The 18,022-nt window shown below is 38.8% G+C and overlaps 1 protein-coding gene across 1 annotated transcript in view; it reads left to right on the top strand.

The window, feature by feature from the left end:
- The window catches only part of LOC115420554 (nodal modulator 3-like), a 37,735-nt gene extending 26,248 nt beyond the window's left edge, over positions 1 to 11,487 (top strand). Inside the window, 10 exon segments of the mRNA XM_030135898.1 lie at positions 796 to 922; positions 1,629 to 1,742; positions 1,846 to 1,973; positions 4,532 to 4,673; positions 4,799 to 4,882; positions 6,551 to 6,661; positions 6,753 to 6,854; positions 8,528 to 8,649; positions 8,862 to 8,958; positions 10,803 to 11,487. Of these exon segments, the coding sequence (XP_029991758.1) occupies positions 796 to 922; positions 1,629 to 1,742; positions 1,846 to 1,973; positions 4,532 to 4,673; positions 4,799 to 4,882; positions 6,551 to 6,661; positions 6,753 to 6,854; positions 8,528 to 8,649; positions 8,862 to 8,958; positions 10,803 to 10,850 (1,075 nt within the window). The 3' untranslated portion in view covers positions 10,851 to 11,487.
- Positions 11,488 to 18,022: the final 6,535 nt, after the last annotated feature.

Raw genomic sequence — 18,022 nt, 5'->3', positions numbered from 1 at the left:
CCGGAAAGGCCTGAGTGACGTATAGGTTTGATATGTAAACAAATGGACTGCTTGTGATGGAGTCATGTTCGAAGTTATTCACTATGAGGCAAGTGATTTAGGTGCGTAAGCGTCAAAAGACTAATGGATTAGTGATAATTAGGCTATCACTTGGGTTTTACAAATCTGAAGTAAAATTAGTGATGAAAGTCGTACGCTGTTTTAAGGCTTTCAATTTTTCATTGAAAACAGGTATACGTAGATCAGTTCTCCTGTTGCTGCCTTAGACCCAGATTCTTTGTATTCAGTTCTGCATCTGATTCTGATAAGTAGGGAAAACCATGCGCCTTGTGTTCACGCCATGATGGTTAAATATTAGTTATTTCCTTGAATGGAGCTGCTTGGTGTGCATGAAGTGCACGCAGCTTTGTTACAAACCTGTTGTGTTGGAAGAAGGCCACACTAGTACTAGAACTGACTAAAAACACTTCGTGATCGTGTTTTTGTTTTCATATCATCTGTTGGTCCTTTGAAAGTCACAGAAAGGTTTTGTAATTTTCTCAGCTGAAATGTAGGGGAATCCTACTTCAGTTAAGCAACACTTTCTGAAAATAAGACTTGATCCTGCACACAATTCCCTTTATTTATGAATCTGAAACAAGCGATTCATGAGGTGTTTTTGATGTTGAGAGTTCAATTAATCCAATCTGAAATACAAAGAATACAAATGTTATCTCTTTATTTGATTTATTTATTTATTTTTCTGTGGTCAGTGTTAAGTATAAAATCCTCTTCCTGCTCCTGTCGTTCCTCCAGTGTTGGACCCCTCCACAGCGACCGGCAGTACGATATCACAGCCAGTAAAGAGGGTTTTGTCCTGAGTCCTGTGGAGGGAACCCAGGGGGATTTCAAGGCGTTCGCCCTGGCTGGTGTCACCTTCAGGGTATGTGTCACTGGTCACTTACACCCCACCCCACAGAGTCATCCCAGTAGCGACTCTTAAATGCCTGCTTGGACTATTTAGCTGATGCCTTCATCCCAACTTCATGATCACAACGCACATCCACACTGATTATGTGTATTAAAGTGAATGTGACACGACACGGTAAAAAGCCTTTGTTGGCTCTTTTGCTGCATGTTTTTACAAAATATAATTAAAAGAAAAGATCTCTGATAATAGTTGAATCCATCCTGTGCTTTGCTATGTGCTGTCAGTGATTCACCTTTGTGCTACCTTTGTTAAAAGCAGCTGCAATTATCTACAGCCCACATGAGACCCCGGCACAAACAGTCAGTATTAGTTTCCTTTCAATCTGTGTGAGGAATTACTTTGAAATCTCCTCTGACACTGAGTTTTGTGTCCCTGTTTATTGTTCTTTTTAAAAGTGTCTTCTCTAACAGATCATCACAGACACACAGTGTGCCTGTCAACTTGATTTTGCCCACAGTTTTACCATCAGACTAATACTAGCACAGCACAGTGGTTCCATTATCAAATCATATCCGTTCGGTTTCAGTACATTGGATACTGACTCCACTTGGCCTTTTTTCGTTAAAGGAATCTCATATGTCTAACTTTTATTCCTCAAATATGATCTGGTGGCTAATCTTTAAGTGACACTCTAACTTCTTTTTCCTCTTGGCTGTAGATAAAATCAGAGGATGGCCAACCCCTGTCAGGTGTCCTTCTGTCTCTAAGTGGAGGACAGTTTCGCTCCAACCTCTTGACGCAGGACACTGGCCTCCTCACCTTTAACAACCTGGTAGGAGTCAATTATCTCCTTCACTACAGATAAATAACCCAACTTTAAGTGGTGTTAAGTGTTTTTTTTTCTGCATCTGTTTGACCTAATCACATGTCTCCAGAGTCCTGGTCAGTACTACTTCAAGCCCATGATGAAGGAGTTCCGCTTTGAGCCGGCATCTCAGATGATCACTGTGGAGGAGGGGCAAAACCTCAGTATCGACATAAGTGGCATTAAGACAGCATACAGGTACAAGAATACAACCACAGGTCTCTGAAAAGAGGGCAGCTGTGGCCTAGATGACTTGAGAGTTGGCTGGAGAGTCGACTTGTGACCGATGGGTCGCCGGTTCGATTCCCTGGACTGGTGGAGGGATGTTGGATGATGTGTGAAGTCACTTAACCCCCCATTTGCTCCCCGGGCACCTGATATGGCGAGCCCACTGCTCCTAGTATGCAGTGTGTGATGCATGCATGATCTAGTGATGGGTTAAAGGCAGAGGACAGATTTTGGTGTGGTGTATGTTTACGTGTTTGAACCTGACAAAATACTGACAAAATAAACAACTAAAAAAAGCACTTGGAGAGTGCAGACCTCCACCAAGGCAGATCAGTTCCCCTCTGATCACCACCAAAATGTAATCATTTGTTCCTTGTGCCAGTGTCATTTCCTGAAAATGTCATCAACCCCCCCCCCCCCGATCACAACCAATATCCTTCCATAACTTTATGAGTTATCTCACTAACAAATAAACAAACAAACCCCCGATGAAAACATAACCTCCTTGGCTAAGGTAATAAATAAATGGTAAGTGGACTCAACTTTTAGCGCATTTTATTCACCTTCATGGTCCCCAAAGCGGTTTACAAGGCCCCACATTCACACCAGTAGGTCGCCATGCAAGGTGCTGCCAGGCCTTACTGAGAGCAAGTTAGGGTTCAGTGTCTTGCTAAAGGACACTTCAACATGTGGTCAGTTGGAGCCGGGATTCGAACTGCTGACCTTTTGGTCATTGGATGACCCACTCTACCAACTGAGCCACAGCTACAAGAAAGAAAGAAAGAAATACATAAATACATAAATACATAAATACATACATACACACATACACACACACACACACACACACACACAGGTTCACAAATGGGCCTTTTTTTATTACTTATGGTCATATTTCAGTTAAAGCAAATTTTTGACCATTGGTGTTCAGTGCAGTTGCATCACTACAGTGAGAATCTGGGTGGAATCAAAGTAAGAACTGACCAGTTTCTGTCACTGTAATAAACACATGCACACACACAGAGCACCTGTCTCCTTCTTAACTTATTGCTCATTTGTTGCCTTTAACATTTCTTCTTATCTCACGGAGTTGAGTTTTGGTTCAGTTGTACTTTTGCGCACATGCATTATGTCACACACACACACACACACACACACACACAAATTTACTGTGCAAATGTGGTTGGTGTGGGTAGTTTCATTTTCATCGCTGTGAATTTTTAACGATAACAGTGTGCTTTAACTTTGTCCCAAAATTAATTTCCATCATTAGTAACATGGTTAAGTGAGACTCTGTCCACCTTAATATTTTTGGTTTATTTTAAGGTCACTGTAGACTAAAATAGATGATAGCGGTGCATCACAGTCTTTATCATTAAGAGGAAACACCAGCTGATGAATGTAGTTTGTAAAGTTTGTTTCAGGAAATGAACTGTATTGATTCCAGCTCTACTTATAATGCACTGTCTGCAGATGGATTTGGGGTTTGCTCTGTTGTGGTTACTGACTGAAATGGCTCACACAGACACAATTATGAGAAAATGCAGCGGTTTATTTTATAGGCTGTTGTACTCGGATTATTTTATTTTTTTTACCCATTCTTAAAAAGAGGGAGTTAAGCCTGTTTGCCTGTTTGATGACTATTTGCATTAACTGATGGAAAAGTAAATATGCAGTATTATAGAAAGTTGAGGATGCAACCATTAAGATTCATTGTGAATTGTTGACAGGAAAATCGTAATTGAATTGAATCGTGAGGCCAGTGAAGATTCACACTCAATAATAACACAATAATATTCCATCATCAGTCCAAATATGACAGGCTCCACTTCAACAGCATATTCTGTGAACATGTATACAGCGCAATCGGAACATCCCGTGTGTGGGTTTTACTGTAGGTTGCAACAGTCAGCCTATGTTCGCAATCAGTGACAAAAACATCCTTTCTCGTAGAGAAAGAAAACTAGAAAACTGGTCATTTCTGGTCAGGACATTCACACCAACTGTTAAATACTATGAAGGAGGACATCAGCAGGTTTTTGGGAATGCACAAATATCAAGATGATGTTTGGAAGAATGAAAGGAGGAGGATGCCTTATTTTTTATCAGGTTAATTGTGTTTTGTAGGATAAAACACAGAATATTTTATGTATGATGAGTAGTCACTGACTTGGAAGGTTGAGACACAGGACTTGGAACTGTGAACACATCAGTACATTGGTACAGTCAAAGTCATTTGAAAGAACTAATAGTGTTATTAGTAGTAGATAGCAGATGGGATGTGTACATTATGCTAAACTGCCATGCTCATTATATAACAGGCAACAGGATTTATCTGCTTTTTATTTCCCCCTGCCTGTGTTTGTGTGCAATGTCACCTTCAGCCATTATCAGAAACCCAGCATTTAATTAAGTAATTTGAAGAACTACACTTCTTACCTGCTTGTCCAATTGTGTTTGTCGACACAGAACAGTATGCTTAGGCTTGTGACATAATCAGTGTCGTTGTCCTGTTCTTGTCTCTCCAGCTGCTATGGAGCAGTGCAGTCTCTGAGTGGGGATGCAGAGAGAGATGTAGCCGTGGAAGCAGTTGGACAGGGAGAATGCAGCCTCTATAGCGAGGACACAGTCACCGATGAGGAGGGACGATTCAGACTTCGAGGGTTGCTGGTGAGGATATCAGAACTTAATAAAAGTGGTTTGAAAATGAATTGGATCTGTTGTAGGAAAGTCTTTTGAGTACCTACATGCAGCTTGCATTTCCTAAACCTCTGTTACTATTTCTTCCTCTGCAGCCGGGTTGCAAGTATCTGATTCAGCTCCGAGCTGAAGGTAATGATCACATCGAGAGAGCACTGCCACAGCACAGAGCCATAGAGGTAAGCGGTAAATTATATGAGTACTGGCACTTTTTGGATTTTCCAGCTGAAGTTATCATTCAATAATTACAGTTAAAATTAAGATGCAGCAAATGCTTTTTACAATGTCAGAGGTAAAAGTACCAATACAGAAAACCTAAAACACTTCATTACAAGTAAAAATCCTGCATGAAAAATCCTACTTAATTTAAAGAACAGAAGTGCTGAAGTAAAAGTACTTCAGGGTTCTCTGACTGATAAATGACTATTTAGATTATTAATAGTAAAGCCTCAGTGTTGTTGTATGTTATAGTTGCTGTTATAGTTGGAACTAATTTAAACTCCTTTATACCCTGTTATTAACATATATTTAATGGTAGAAGAAAAAAAGATGATGATTTCAGTATTGTAATAAAACTGTGTGAGAACTTTAAAGGCTAACATGATAAGCCTTAGACATCTGAAGAGTGAGTTTGACTATTCACTTTAAAAAAAAATGTCAGAAGACAAAATGGCAGAAAATTCACAACCGTGTGATTTGCATTAAATGCTTGTTGTTTTCTTTGTTGTATAAAATACTCATTTTAAGAATATCTAAAACTGCCAGATACAGGGTAGTGGAGTAAATAGTTCAACACAACATTTGTGCACTTGAAAACGCTCGGCCTGACTCATTAGGCACACTACTGCCCCCAGTGGCCTGACTTATCAGTGCATACCAAAGTTTTTGGACCGACGGATGGATAGACAGACGGACGGATGACCAGCTGATTACAATACCCTGCGGCCAGTGTGGTCAAGGGTAAAAATGGCAGAAAAGATACAAAATTGTTCATGCAAAAAAAAAAAAAAAAACTTAATGTACATATAGTATACATATACACGAACAATGTTGGATCTTGAATAAAAACCCAAATGTCAAATGTAGCCAGTGGTTAGTATTAGTTAGTTAGTTGTTAGTTTACAGTAATCACCCATATCATATCAACATCAACATCATGTGCAACCATGTTACAAATATGCAAATAATATGTGTGTGTGTGTCTGTACAAAAAAAGTCATTTAACGGCAGATACTTATTTATATTTTCCTCTTTCACTCGTTTATTTTCTGCCTATCTTCTGTTTTCTATATTTTGCTGCTGTGAACCTGCAATTTCCCACAGGGAGGGATCAATAAAGTCATATCTTAAATTATCTCATTACTTTTCTGTAAATGAAGTGTCATTGGCAGAAAAGACAAACTGTAAAAGGCTTTCATTTACATTGAGCAAATACTTAGTGTGATTCCAGAGGTTAGTTTGCATCCCCCAGCAGGAGCACAGTCATTACAACCTAAAGAAGAGAGTATGGAAACCTTTTTGTAATTGAATTGTTAGAGGAACTGTGGGAACCCTGTGATTATGATTTATCAGCAGCCTTATCACATGAGTCCTTTCTATACACAGAACAAAAGACCAGATAATCCTGTTGCAAGTTCTAACCTCTCACTTCATAATGTGGCTTGTCTGAAAAGTGCACGGCCTCTCTAATCTTTCCTGCACGGTGGAAAAATGCCTTAATTCCACTTAATTCTCTGTTATTATCACACTATGTGACTTGTACAAAAGTTTTATCCGCCGTTCCACATTCTTTAAAGGTTCAAGGCACTGCAGCTGTGCGTTAAAGTCTGTTTCCTCTCTCCTCTCAGGTTGGCAGCACTGACATTGAAGGGGTCAATATTATCGCCTTCAGGCAAATCAACCAGTTTGACCTCAGTGGAAACGTCATCACGTCCCCTGAACATCTCCCAACACTATCGGTAGGGCCAGTTGACTTATTTCATTGCTGTAGAACCATATGTATCTCCTCTGGTTGTCAGCATTTTTCCCTTGTTTTTTCTCTCTGTACAGGTGAAACTATATAAGAGCGACAATCTGGACAATCCGATCAGCAGTGTGTCTCTGGGACAGTCCCTCTTCTTCCACTTCCCTCCTCTGGACAGAGATGGAGAGGTATCAGCTTGTACATACATATAAAATGGAAGCCGGTTTTATTATGTACCAAAGTAAATTTCCGTGAAGAGATTATATGTGGTATGTCTACTTTCACGTGAGCATTGAAATTCTGCCAAAGAGGACAATGCGCTGTATTGTAGAGATATAAACTGAATCTATTCACATTGATTCAGATTCAGGAAGGTTTATTTATCCCACACAAGCAATTCATTTGCAACTGACCACAGACATCAGCCCACATCCAAAGTGCAATTTGACAAACATAAATAAATCCGTCTACAAATACAAGATCATAGAAAGCAACTACGAATAAATACATTTAAATAATCAACAATAATAATCAATAAATACCATTGCAGACTAAAAGACCCTATTGGTTCTGCTAACAAAACAAAACAAAAAACTCCTATAAAATGACTAAAATGGCTTGCTGATGGGCTGTGGGATCAGACAATGACCAGATGGGATGAAGAACTGCTAAGAAACTATTTTTAGAGTCAAAGAAAGTGACAGATTAGTTAAAGCTACAAGCACTGTTTTTGTTTTCACCACTGGACATAGCTGTAAATTAAAGAATGGAGTTTGATGCTAAAATCAGTGTTCCTTGTACACAGGTGAGTTTGATTCTGAGACTTATGAAGCTATAAAGTTATTATATGATGTTCTTATCTTCACTAAGTTGCTGTTTGTTGATCCACGGTTCAGACTAAACCGTGACAGTTCTGACCTTTCTTACATGATTCCACTATTGACAATGCAAACCTTACAGAACACTGAGGTGATTTATGGTTTTACTGTGGCTGTTTTCAAAAACAGAGCTAAGCTAACAGAAATATAATGTAAACTATCAGCTGATACAACACAGGAAGATTATAAGACTGTTATTTTGACAGACTGTCAAAATAGTAGAAGAAAACTTGATGATACCATAATACAGATGTGTATAAACAATGAGCTTTATAGTCTATGCAGTGAGTGATACAGTCTGTGGATATATAGTGTTGATTCATAAGTGGTTTTGGTAGAAATAAGTGTGTTCTGGTTCGAGACCTATCATTGATGATGTGAGTTTGGAATATCAACACTATATAGAACACCTTTAAGTTGACTAATAAAATGATATATATCTGCTCTTAGACTACGTTCCAGAGAGCAGATCTTAATGCACAATTCAGGTTTTTTGGTGAAATCCAATTTTTTTTTGTGTGTTCGTTCACTATTACACATTAATGTGACTTTATCAGTTTAAGTATGAACTGAATGCGACCTGAAGTGATCCGCATGCACAAAAGAAGTCCTGAAGTAATACGTGACCACAGAGGCACACACTGTGTTTATGGAAGTCAGTATGTTTTTTCCACCACTTCCTCCTCCTGGGCAACAGAATTGTGCTGTTTTTGCATTTCAATGACCTAAAGGTTGGATAAATTGCGACCTGGCCGTTCAGACTGAAGTCGCATTACAAAATACCAGATGCGTATTGGATTTAGGACCACATATGAAGGTGGCCTGGGTCGGGATTTGAAAAAAATGGGATTTGTGCATATTCAACTGTCTTTAACAGATTGGATACAGGTCACATGTGGGCAAAAAAAATCAGATTCAGGCCACATGTGCCTGCAATCTGAATGTAGTCTTAGATCCATAGTCTCTCTTCTTTTTTGTTCCAGAGCTATGTGCTGATGCTGTACTCCACACTGTCACGTTCCCAGTATGACTTCACTCTGCCTCAAGTCTCCTTCACCCTCCGGGGGGCTACCATAAGCACATCACGCTCACCTTCAACCCCACCGTAAGAAACACACACACTTCGTTTTCAAACAAAGATTTTTCCCAGACCATAACATTTCTGTAGGGGAACACCATTCCTTCCTCTCAGCCAAGAAGTCCAGTAATCCTGACTGAACATGAAGGATGGGCTGTGCAGTGTTTGGCAGCATTGTGGTTCAACTCTTCGGTTTTGGGCATCGTCTCACTACAGATTGTGTTTTTCTTCTCCTACAGCGTAAAGTGCCTGACCAAGATGTTGCCCAGGGCTCCTACATCGCTCTGGCCACGTCACACTCTGCTGCTCCTGTTAGCTGCGTACAACCATGAGAAGGTAGCATATATCCAGAAATTACTTTAAAAGTTTAAGATCTCTTCTTACATAAGGATTTATAATATGAGTCAGTTTATTACTATAATAACAGACTCATATTATAATCCTGGCATGTGCCTTGATATGGAAAAAGCTGTACTGGGAATGATTGTAATGGAATGTTGTGGCTCTACTGACTGTGTATATTTTATAACCAGATCATTCCACTCATTCCTAATGGTTACACTTTATCAACAAGGTTAAAGTTTGAGTCTCTTAATTGAAATCTTGATACCATATGCACCTTGACCTTTTGCAGAAGTGTCAACAGTACTGTACCAAAGGTCTGAGGCAGCCATTAGGTTTGTGGTAGCAAGATTATAGTGGTATTTCTCAAGCTCCTGTGTCAGAATGCATCTGGATTATAGAGGGCATATGTAAGTGACAGTAAAAAAAACTTGAAATTCATTGCAAAAACAGCTCTGTAGACCAAAGAGGCAAATCATTTAGTGTGACTGGCCTTTATACTTAACATATCTTCATTTCTTTATGCAGACATGACAGTTTTACAGCATACATGTTCAGGTTTAGCTCAAAACGTTTACTTTTTAGAACCAGAGGTCACACTAAACAAACTTTTCCCTATAGAAGCCATTTAACTCAGATTCATGTTGTATGTTAAAGTCATATCAGACACTAAAGCATGTCATTTTTTTTGAGCTGTAAAATACTCAGTTCTTTTACTTTACTGTGATGAAACTCATTCATGGGTGTGGTAATGTAGATAAGTATCAGCATATGTATAAAGAGTGGAATTTTCTAGATAAAAGTGACTTGTGTTGTACTGTGGATTAGTCTGTCGTCAGATGTCATCCTCAGTCTTCCTGAAGAGCAGGAAGAATCTGCCAAATATGGTTCATTTCCTGACAGGGAAACTGAAGTTCAATCGCTATATTCAGACCACTGGTTTCTTTTGAGGATAAAAAACCATAGCTGTACGCCTTTGACCTGCTGCCTCATGTATCTAGTTTGTTTGGCGGTTTGGATTCTGAAGTAACATACTGTGAGTGTCAAAGTTGGCCAGTGGTGACCACAGAGCTGCTTTTATGAGTTAGGATGGTTTTCAAGAGCGCTTCAGTTCCCAGCGGAATCTATAACAACAAGGTAAAGGGGAAAAAGTGTTTCCAAAAAAGTACTCCAATTATAGCATACACTTTAAGTGATTTATTTTTTTAGACAGGCCTTTTTTAGTCAGTAGAGATGTACAAAGGCCCAAACTAACCCTTTGGGAGCCTTGTATGGGTTCAGTGTAGGTGTCTTTGATTCTCTGTCCTGTCTCACAGCCCACACCAGCACCTCTTCACCCATCTCTAAGCTTCTGATTTTGGAGTAAAATCATGCAGTGGACAGAGGTTAGCCTCAAGTTGGGCGGGGTGCAGTGTTTAGCACTGTCACCTCACAGCAAGAAGGTCCTAAGTTTGATTCCAACACCAGGAACACTTTCTGTGTGGAGTTTGCATATTCTCCTAGTATTTGCATGAGTTCTTTCCGGGTACTTCGGCATCCTCTCATCATACAAAAGCATGCAGTAGTGGTTAATCTAATTTGCCCATAGCTGTGAATGTGAGCGTGATTGGTTGTTCATCTCTATATGTCCAGGGTTGTTACTGAAATGAAAATCAGTTGTCAACTACTTGCCTGGTTAAATAAATAAATAAATAGTGGGGGTGAAGTTCCTCTTTAATAAATAGACTGTGAAATGAAGACGCTCAGTACAACCCTGCAAAAGCAACAAACCCAGAAGTGGGGCGATGGTTTTCTATAGAGCTGTACATCTTGTTAACTCATCCCGACTTGTTTTCCAGGTAATCCCCCTCCCTGCTACAGCTGGTCAAACCGTATCCAGGGAGTGAGGAGCATGGCCCAGGCCAGCGGGGACAGCGCCGCTCTGGACGAAGCCAAGCGCCAGGCCAAGAGACAGAAGGCCAGGCGCACATGAGGACGCAGTCCACAGCTTTGCAAGGTGCACCTCAGACACACTCTAAACGGTACCCTATCACCTACGATCACAGCCTCGGAGAGCGCTGTGTGTTCACTCAGTCAAGCGTGGAAGTCACTGAACAGACTTTGTGTCACTGTCTGATTATTGGTGGTTAGTGAACTGTTTAGCTTCACTGCGGTGTGATCTGAACGTGGGTCGAGCAAAGTCCAATGTGAACCCCTCAGCATGTGTTAACCACCACCACTCATCAGCCTCTCAGATCACTGGACTGACAGCTGAACACTTACACATCGTTTTTTTTTGTTTTGTTTTGTTTTTTCAAAACAGTCATTGACAAGAAATTTGTCTATACTTGTGATAGAATTTGAGCCATTTTATACCTTTGTAATTATCTAGGTCAACCGAAAAACCTGTCTTTTTAAAACATTCGTGTGCTTTTGTTATCAGTCTAACATTGTTTAGGACTTCTCAGGCACCGTGGACAAATGTGTGTTTGGCCACCAGCACTGGGAGTCAGTTCAGTTTAATTTCAATCTACATGTCACAACGCAAAAACAACAGAAATGGGTTTTTCCATCCGATGAGATCTATTGTGAATTGAGCAGAATTGGCTTTCAGTCCAAAGTTTGAAAGAGTTTGAAATAAAACAAATTCTGCTCTCAACTTACCTTTTAATGCCACTGCCACAGGAGATGCTGTAACTGCTAACTACGACGGATCGACAGCCAAAGAGGGGTTGACAAGCTGCTGCTTTATACCATTGTCAGTCATGTCATACCACTACAATGTAAAACACACACAAGTTACCGTAATGCACTCCATGTCTGATGGTGTTTTATAAGCTGTTAAGTGCGAAGCAAGATTGACTTTGTGTCAGTTTTCTCCATTAGCTCAGGAACGTGATGGTGGAATAGGATGCTGGAATATTCTATTGGAAAATTGTGGGTAAAAAATTTTTTTGGTTTGTTTTTTGGGTTGGGGAGGCGGGTGGGGGGTGCTGGGGGTGCGGGTAGATAGCTATAAGGGGGGAAACTAATGATCAATTGATTAATTTATTAACGTGTCTAATCAGATGTGAATGATAACCAACTTTGTATACTTTTGTTTGAATTGTGTTTTAGGAGTGTGGTTGTTTTATGAACAATATTATGTCAGATATGTCATAAACTGTTTCAAAGAGTGACATAAAATTAAAGAGGGCGTACATCCTCTGAAGTGAAAATTAATGAACTATCTACTCAAGATCTGACATGAACTTAAGTTTAAACTGAAAGATGAGGCAGAATTGTTATTTCCATAAGCCACTGTCTTACTCCTGACCAGCATATACACAGTGAAAACTATGGACCCCCATTACTGTTTTTGTATTCAATTCTGTTCTCAGTTGTGGCAGGCTTTGACAGGCAGAAGAAATGACCCATGACTCTTCCTGTGTTGACAGATATTCCAATTACTCCACTTTTGAGTGAAGTGTATTAGCATTGTTCGGAAGGGGACATAATTGTCATTTGATCAGAATTGTAAATTTTTTGGATAATGAATAAAGTTTGAGTGGAAGGAAACTAAATGGACTGTTTTGTGTGTTTGCCTGTAGGGGGCAGTATAACGTTTGGTTGTACATGAATATTTCACAGACAGCTCAAGAGTTTCATCTTTGATATATAAAATTATTCCAGGACATTCCAAAAGTTGTTTTGGATCAGAAATTGTCCTCTGTTCATGAAAGATTCATAAATAGCCGACTGCTTGATCTTTCTTTATGGTTTTCATCCGCAACATATGGTATAAGAAGTATGTCACATTACAGCAAACACAAGCTGAATGGTTTTTATGCAAGAGGCTGAATTTCCTCTAATAGCAGAGCTTCCTGTAGAGATCACATTCCTAATTTTCACTCTCAGTCTTATCACAAGGTAAAAAAGGAAGTGGCAATGTAAAGCATAAATTCACAGCTTTCCAGGCTGTGAGCATTGCCTTGCTGTTTGTCTATGCTGTCTGGTAGATTATATAGAGATTTGTCATCCAGCTGACTGCAGAAGTGTTATGTGGAAATATAACAAGTCAACGGGGTGGCTGATCACAGCATATGGAGAATCTGCTTCTGTGAACAAAGACTAGATAGGAGGTAGTTTGTTATGCTACTTATAACCCTCCTGACCATCCTGTTTTGTACTCCATGATATAGACAACAGTTCTCGTTTTTGTCTTACATTTCCTTCATGCAATCAGACCCCTTGCTTCCCCCTACAATGGACCTTTTAAACTGACCAGTGCTTTTACAGTATGACTTTCCTTCGTTGCTTTTTCATAGTTAAGCCACATCCCTTGTTTTCCTAATGTTCATTCACTATCATGTTTGACTTTCACTGTGCAGAGCAATGCCTTTGCAGAGTTTGACATTGAGGGTTTTCTCACATTCATATGCTGAATGATATCTGTTTCTCTGTGCATGAATGATGTGAAAACCTGAAGCCATCAGTGTACTGTGATTGATAGTCAACTTTTATGGAAGCAGGAGAGATCGAGGCCCCTGCAGATAAACTTCAAAAATTAAAAAGTATTTGCATATTTAGGTGTTCTAAATGTTTTTAATGAGAATGAAGGGTAAAATGTCATTTTGAGAATTTTATAATGAGGTGATTTCGGTATTTGGTGGAAATCCACACACTTGAATTATTAACAGATTCACCTTCAGCTCCTGTCTTCTCTTCATTCTGCCACAATTATAAAAATTATTTTGATTATATCAATCATGAATGCACTGGGCCATCCACCTTTTATAGTCTCTCCAGAAGTTCTTTTTTCAGTGTACCAAGCTCATCTTCTGGTCTGCTGTTTTGATGAGATACAGTTATTTGATGTGAGTCACTAAGGGTATTGTCTCTATGAAGCAACCTGGGAATGAAAGGAACATGTGAAGGTCAGTAGTTCAATCAAATACGTGTATTGCTTAAGATCATAACAGCAGACAAAGTGGATGGGTTGCATATCTCCCATTTTCTCACATCATCCCCAAGAAATCGGAGATATTTTTTCCTTATAGTCGTCATTTTCCTTAAAGGGGTCATCATCATGCATTGATTTCTTGCTCACTTTCTAGTACCTCATTCAAAGAACTACCTCCTGTTTGTTTTCTATGAAACCTGTGGGTAAAAAACAAGCTGTTCCCCCATCGTGTGTGAGTGTATGTATGTATGTATGTATGTATGTATATATATATATATATATATATATATATATATATATATATATATATAGATAGATATAGATATATATATATAGATATAGATAGATAGATAGATAGATAGATAGATAGACACACACACACAAGCCATGGAACATTGCAGAGCTTCTTGAATTTCTATGCCAGGAGCTACATATATATATATATATATATATATATATATATATATATATATATATATATATATATATATAATGAGACCACTACAAAATTATCACTTTCTCTGATTTTCCCATTTATAGATATGTGTTTGAGTAAAATGAACATTTTTGTTTTATTCTCTAAACTACTGACAACATTGCTCCCAAATTCCAAATAAAAATACTGTTATTTAGAACATGTATTTGCAGAACACGACCAATGGTCAAAATAACAAAAAGATGCAGATGTTTTCACACCTCAAATAATGCAAAGAAACCAGTTCATATTCATTTCTAAACAACACAATATTAATGTTGTAACTTGGGAAAAGTTCAGACATCAGTATTTGGTGGAATAACCCTGATTTTCAATGACAGCTTTCACGTGTCTTGGCTCTCCTCCATTGCTGTTGGATGACTTAATGCAGCTCCTGACATAGAAATTCAAGAAGCTCAGTAATGTTCCATGGCTTTTGAAAATCCATCTTTCTTCAGAAGTTTTCAAAGTGGGTTCAGGTCTGGAGATTGGGCTGGCCATGACAGGGTCTTCATCTGGTGGTCCGTTATCCACACCTTTATTGACCTAGCTGAGGCCAGGAGCATTGTCCTGATAGAAGAACCAGTCCTCAGAGTTTGGGAACATTGTCAGAGCAGAAGTCCAATAGTTTTCAATAGCTATGTTTGGATTCCAATTACTTTTTCAGTACTAATAGCACTGTTTTTGCCTATTGTAAGAGGATAGTGATGGACACAGTAGTGGTTTATTCTTCTTAAATAAGACATGGATCAGGTGTTTATTCAGTAGAATAAGGTGTGCTTGTGTTGGAATTCAACAGACATAGGAATGGAATGGGTGTCATACATACAGACATGCTGATGTCAGAGGAAATTGCAGTGGTCTCTTAATTTTTTTCCAGAGCTGTATACTCTATCTATCTATCTATCTATCTATCTATCTATCTATCTATCTATCTATCTATCTATCTATCTATCTATCTATCTATCTATCTATCTATCTATCTATCTATCTATCTATCTATCTATCTATCTATCTATCTATCTATCTATCTGTCTGTCTGTCTGTCTGTCTGTCTGTCTGTCTGTCTGTCTGTCTGTCTGTCTGTCTGTCTGTCTGTCTGTCTGTCTGTCTGTCTGTCTGTCTGTCTGTCTGTCTGTCTCTCTCTATATCTATATATATGTCAATCATAGCCTGATATAATGCATGTAAAGGCCATTGGATATAAAACAAATGAGACGAGAATGACTGTTGCAAAAAAAGATATTGATTGTGTAATTTTTCAGAAGTTTTTGTAGTCAAAATCTGGTGGCTGTAAGTGGTATTACACTTCAAGATACTTCTGTTTTCTTCTTGTAGATTTTACGCAGTATTAATTCCAAGAGGTCCACTGTTCACTGGCATTATTACCTCTATTTTTGATCATCTCTTATCCTGGAGAAAAATATTTGTCTCTAGCTGCTAAATGCAGGTCTTTGCCAACTGTGTAGGTGACAACATAGCAGACTTATCTGAGTTTTTTTTTTTTTTTTTGTTTACCTGTAAAAGCTTTCAAAATTATTTTTTAAAAAAAAGGAAAAAAAAGAAAATAGGTTTCAGTAAAGGTGCCAAAACAGTTGAAAATCATTATTTATGAGACATTTTGATCACAGAAGTAAATGTATGTAGTTTTCTGATGTATACTCGCATAGTTTTACAATCAGCCCTCTCTTCAATGGTCATGTTATAGGGTTTCAATGTTGAAATTTAGAAAAGTGCTTTCCAAGGACCATAATAAAGATCCTAACTGGTTCTGTGTCTGCTGTATTTGCATTGGCGTGTTACCTAACATGACCTTTCTCTATTCACATCACCCCACACTCTAATGACTTGCTTCCCAGCTTAAGTCACCCCTACCAGTCATAATGCATTGGCCAGGACACAAGTCATCATAGTGCAGAGGAGGGAGGAGGCGGAGAGTGGCGCAGCACACCGTCTGTGGCACATTAATACCAGACGCTTGATGAGAAGGCCAGAGAGGGAGAAGAGAATTAAATATTCATAGGGGATGATGACAAGATGGGCAGCGGTGAGGATGATGTGTAATAGTATCTACTGACTTCTTTTTGTGGGACTTGAAGTCTGTGTGTGAGTGTGTGTTTGTGGAGAGACGCGACCCAGACGGATTCTAACTGCCAGTTTCTATCAGTACAAGAGGTGTGTCATGTTGCCCTTTTATGAAACCCAGAGCCTACTTACTGTATGTTAGATGTGATGATAACTGAGGTGGCGGCTTCACCACTAATGTAATCACAGAGAATGACAGGGCACAAAGCCTTAAAAGGTTTTCTAATTCTACACATATTATGTCTTGAAAATGATTTCACTCCCCAGGCTTATTCACAGCTGCAGTGATAAGAGTAAACTTCCAAAATATTAAAATTTATTGCAATACATATTTGTGCTAAAACAAATAATGGGTTTCAACCTTTGGGAACTTGGACAAAAAAATGCATCTCACAATATACTCATTTGTAATCACCAACAGCTTTTTTTTCCCCTCAATAACTCTAATCCCTCACAGTTATATTCATTTTGGAATTTAAAGGTCTAGTGTGTCATCTTAGGGGGATTTTGAAGGCTCTAATTGTAGAAATGGAATGTAATATTTCAAATTATGTTTTCTGGGTATACAGAAATTGCAAAATTCTTTCCCAATATTGTAATTTGGTCAAAAGCTGATGCTGACACTAATGTTTCGGTTATTATTTTTTTCCCCCTTTTGTGCCAGGGAAATCGCCAGTACCAGCCAGCGGGTCCTTCCTGGGGGGGGTGCACTCTGGCTTCATCCTGCTGCCCAAAGACATGCGCTGCAATAGGTTCACTGGTTCACTGTCCAACTCATTTTAGTTCAGGTGCCACATTCAGCCCAGTAAAATAATAGCATGATAACCCTTAAATAACTCCAAATGATATTATGTAAAATGATTTTAAGTATGAATAACCTGAACAACCATGTACAACCTGAAATTTCTCGGCTTATTATTAACACAACCTACAGATCACAGTGGATCTACAAATGCACAAAACATTTTGTAAATGAAATTATGTTGTTAAAATTGCACTTTCTTTTTTTTTTTTTTTTTTTTTTTTACAACATCTCAGGTTGTTCATATTTGTTCAGGTTATCCGCATTTTATTATGAAAGGATAATTTGTAATTTCTTCACATTAAACCAGGTAGAACATTTGGAGTTGTCATAGGTTATTATGCTAATATTTTATTTGAGATCACATTGGTCTGTATGTGGCCCCTGAACTAAAACAAGTTCAGCACCCTTGATGTTTACTGCCTTTAGTGTAATTTTTCCACCTTACAAATTCATCACTCAAGCAGGATAGGACATCTTGGTGGCCCATATGTGTGACACCCCTGATCTAAACCCTCCATAAGTGTGAATATGAGAATGAATGATAGTTTGTCTCTGTCTCTATATGTCAGCCCTGTGATGAACTGGTGATGTTTCCAGTATGTATTCTGCCTTTGCTCATTGGTAGCTGAAATATGGTCCAGCATCCCTGCAAGCCTCTTGAGCAGAGCATTTCACACACAAAAACAACTAAAATCTTTAATATAACACAATATAAATATCAGCTCTGTCATCTGTGAGGTGGCATCTTTAATGCCTGTGCTGATGGTAACCA

Source organism: Sphaeramia orbicularis, chromosome 1 (assembly GCF_902148855.1).
Source record: "Sphaeramia orbicularis chromosome 1, fSphaOr1.1, whole genome shotgun sequence".
Lineage (NCBI taxonomy): Eukaryota > Metazoa > Chordata > Actinopteri > Kurtiformes > Apogonidae > Sphaeramia > Sphaeramia orbicularis.
The sequence above is the reverse complement of the archived record's forward strand: the minus strand, read 5'-3'. Positions and strand labels throughout refer to the sequence as shown.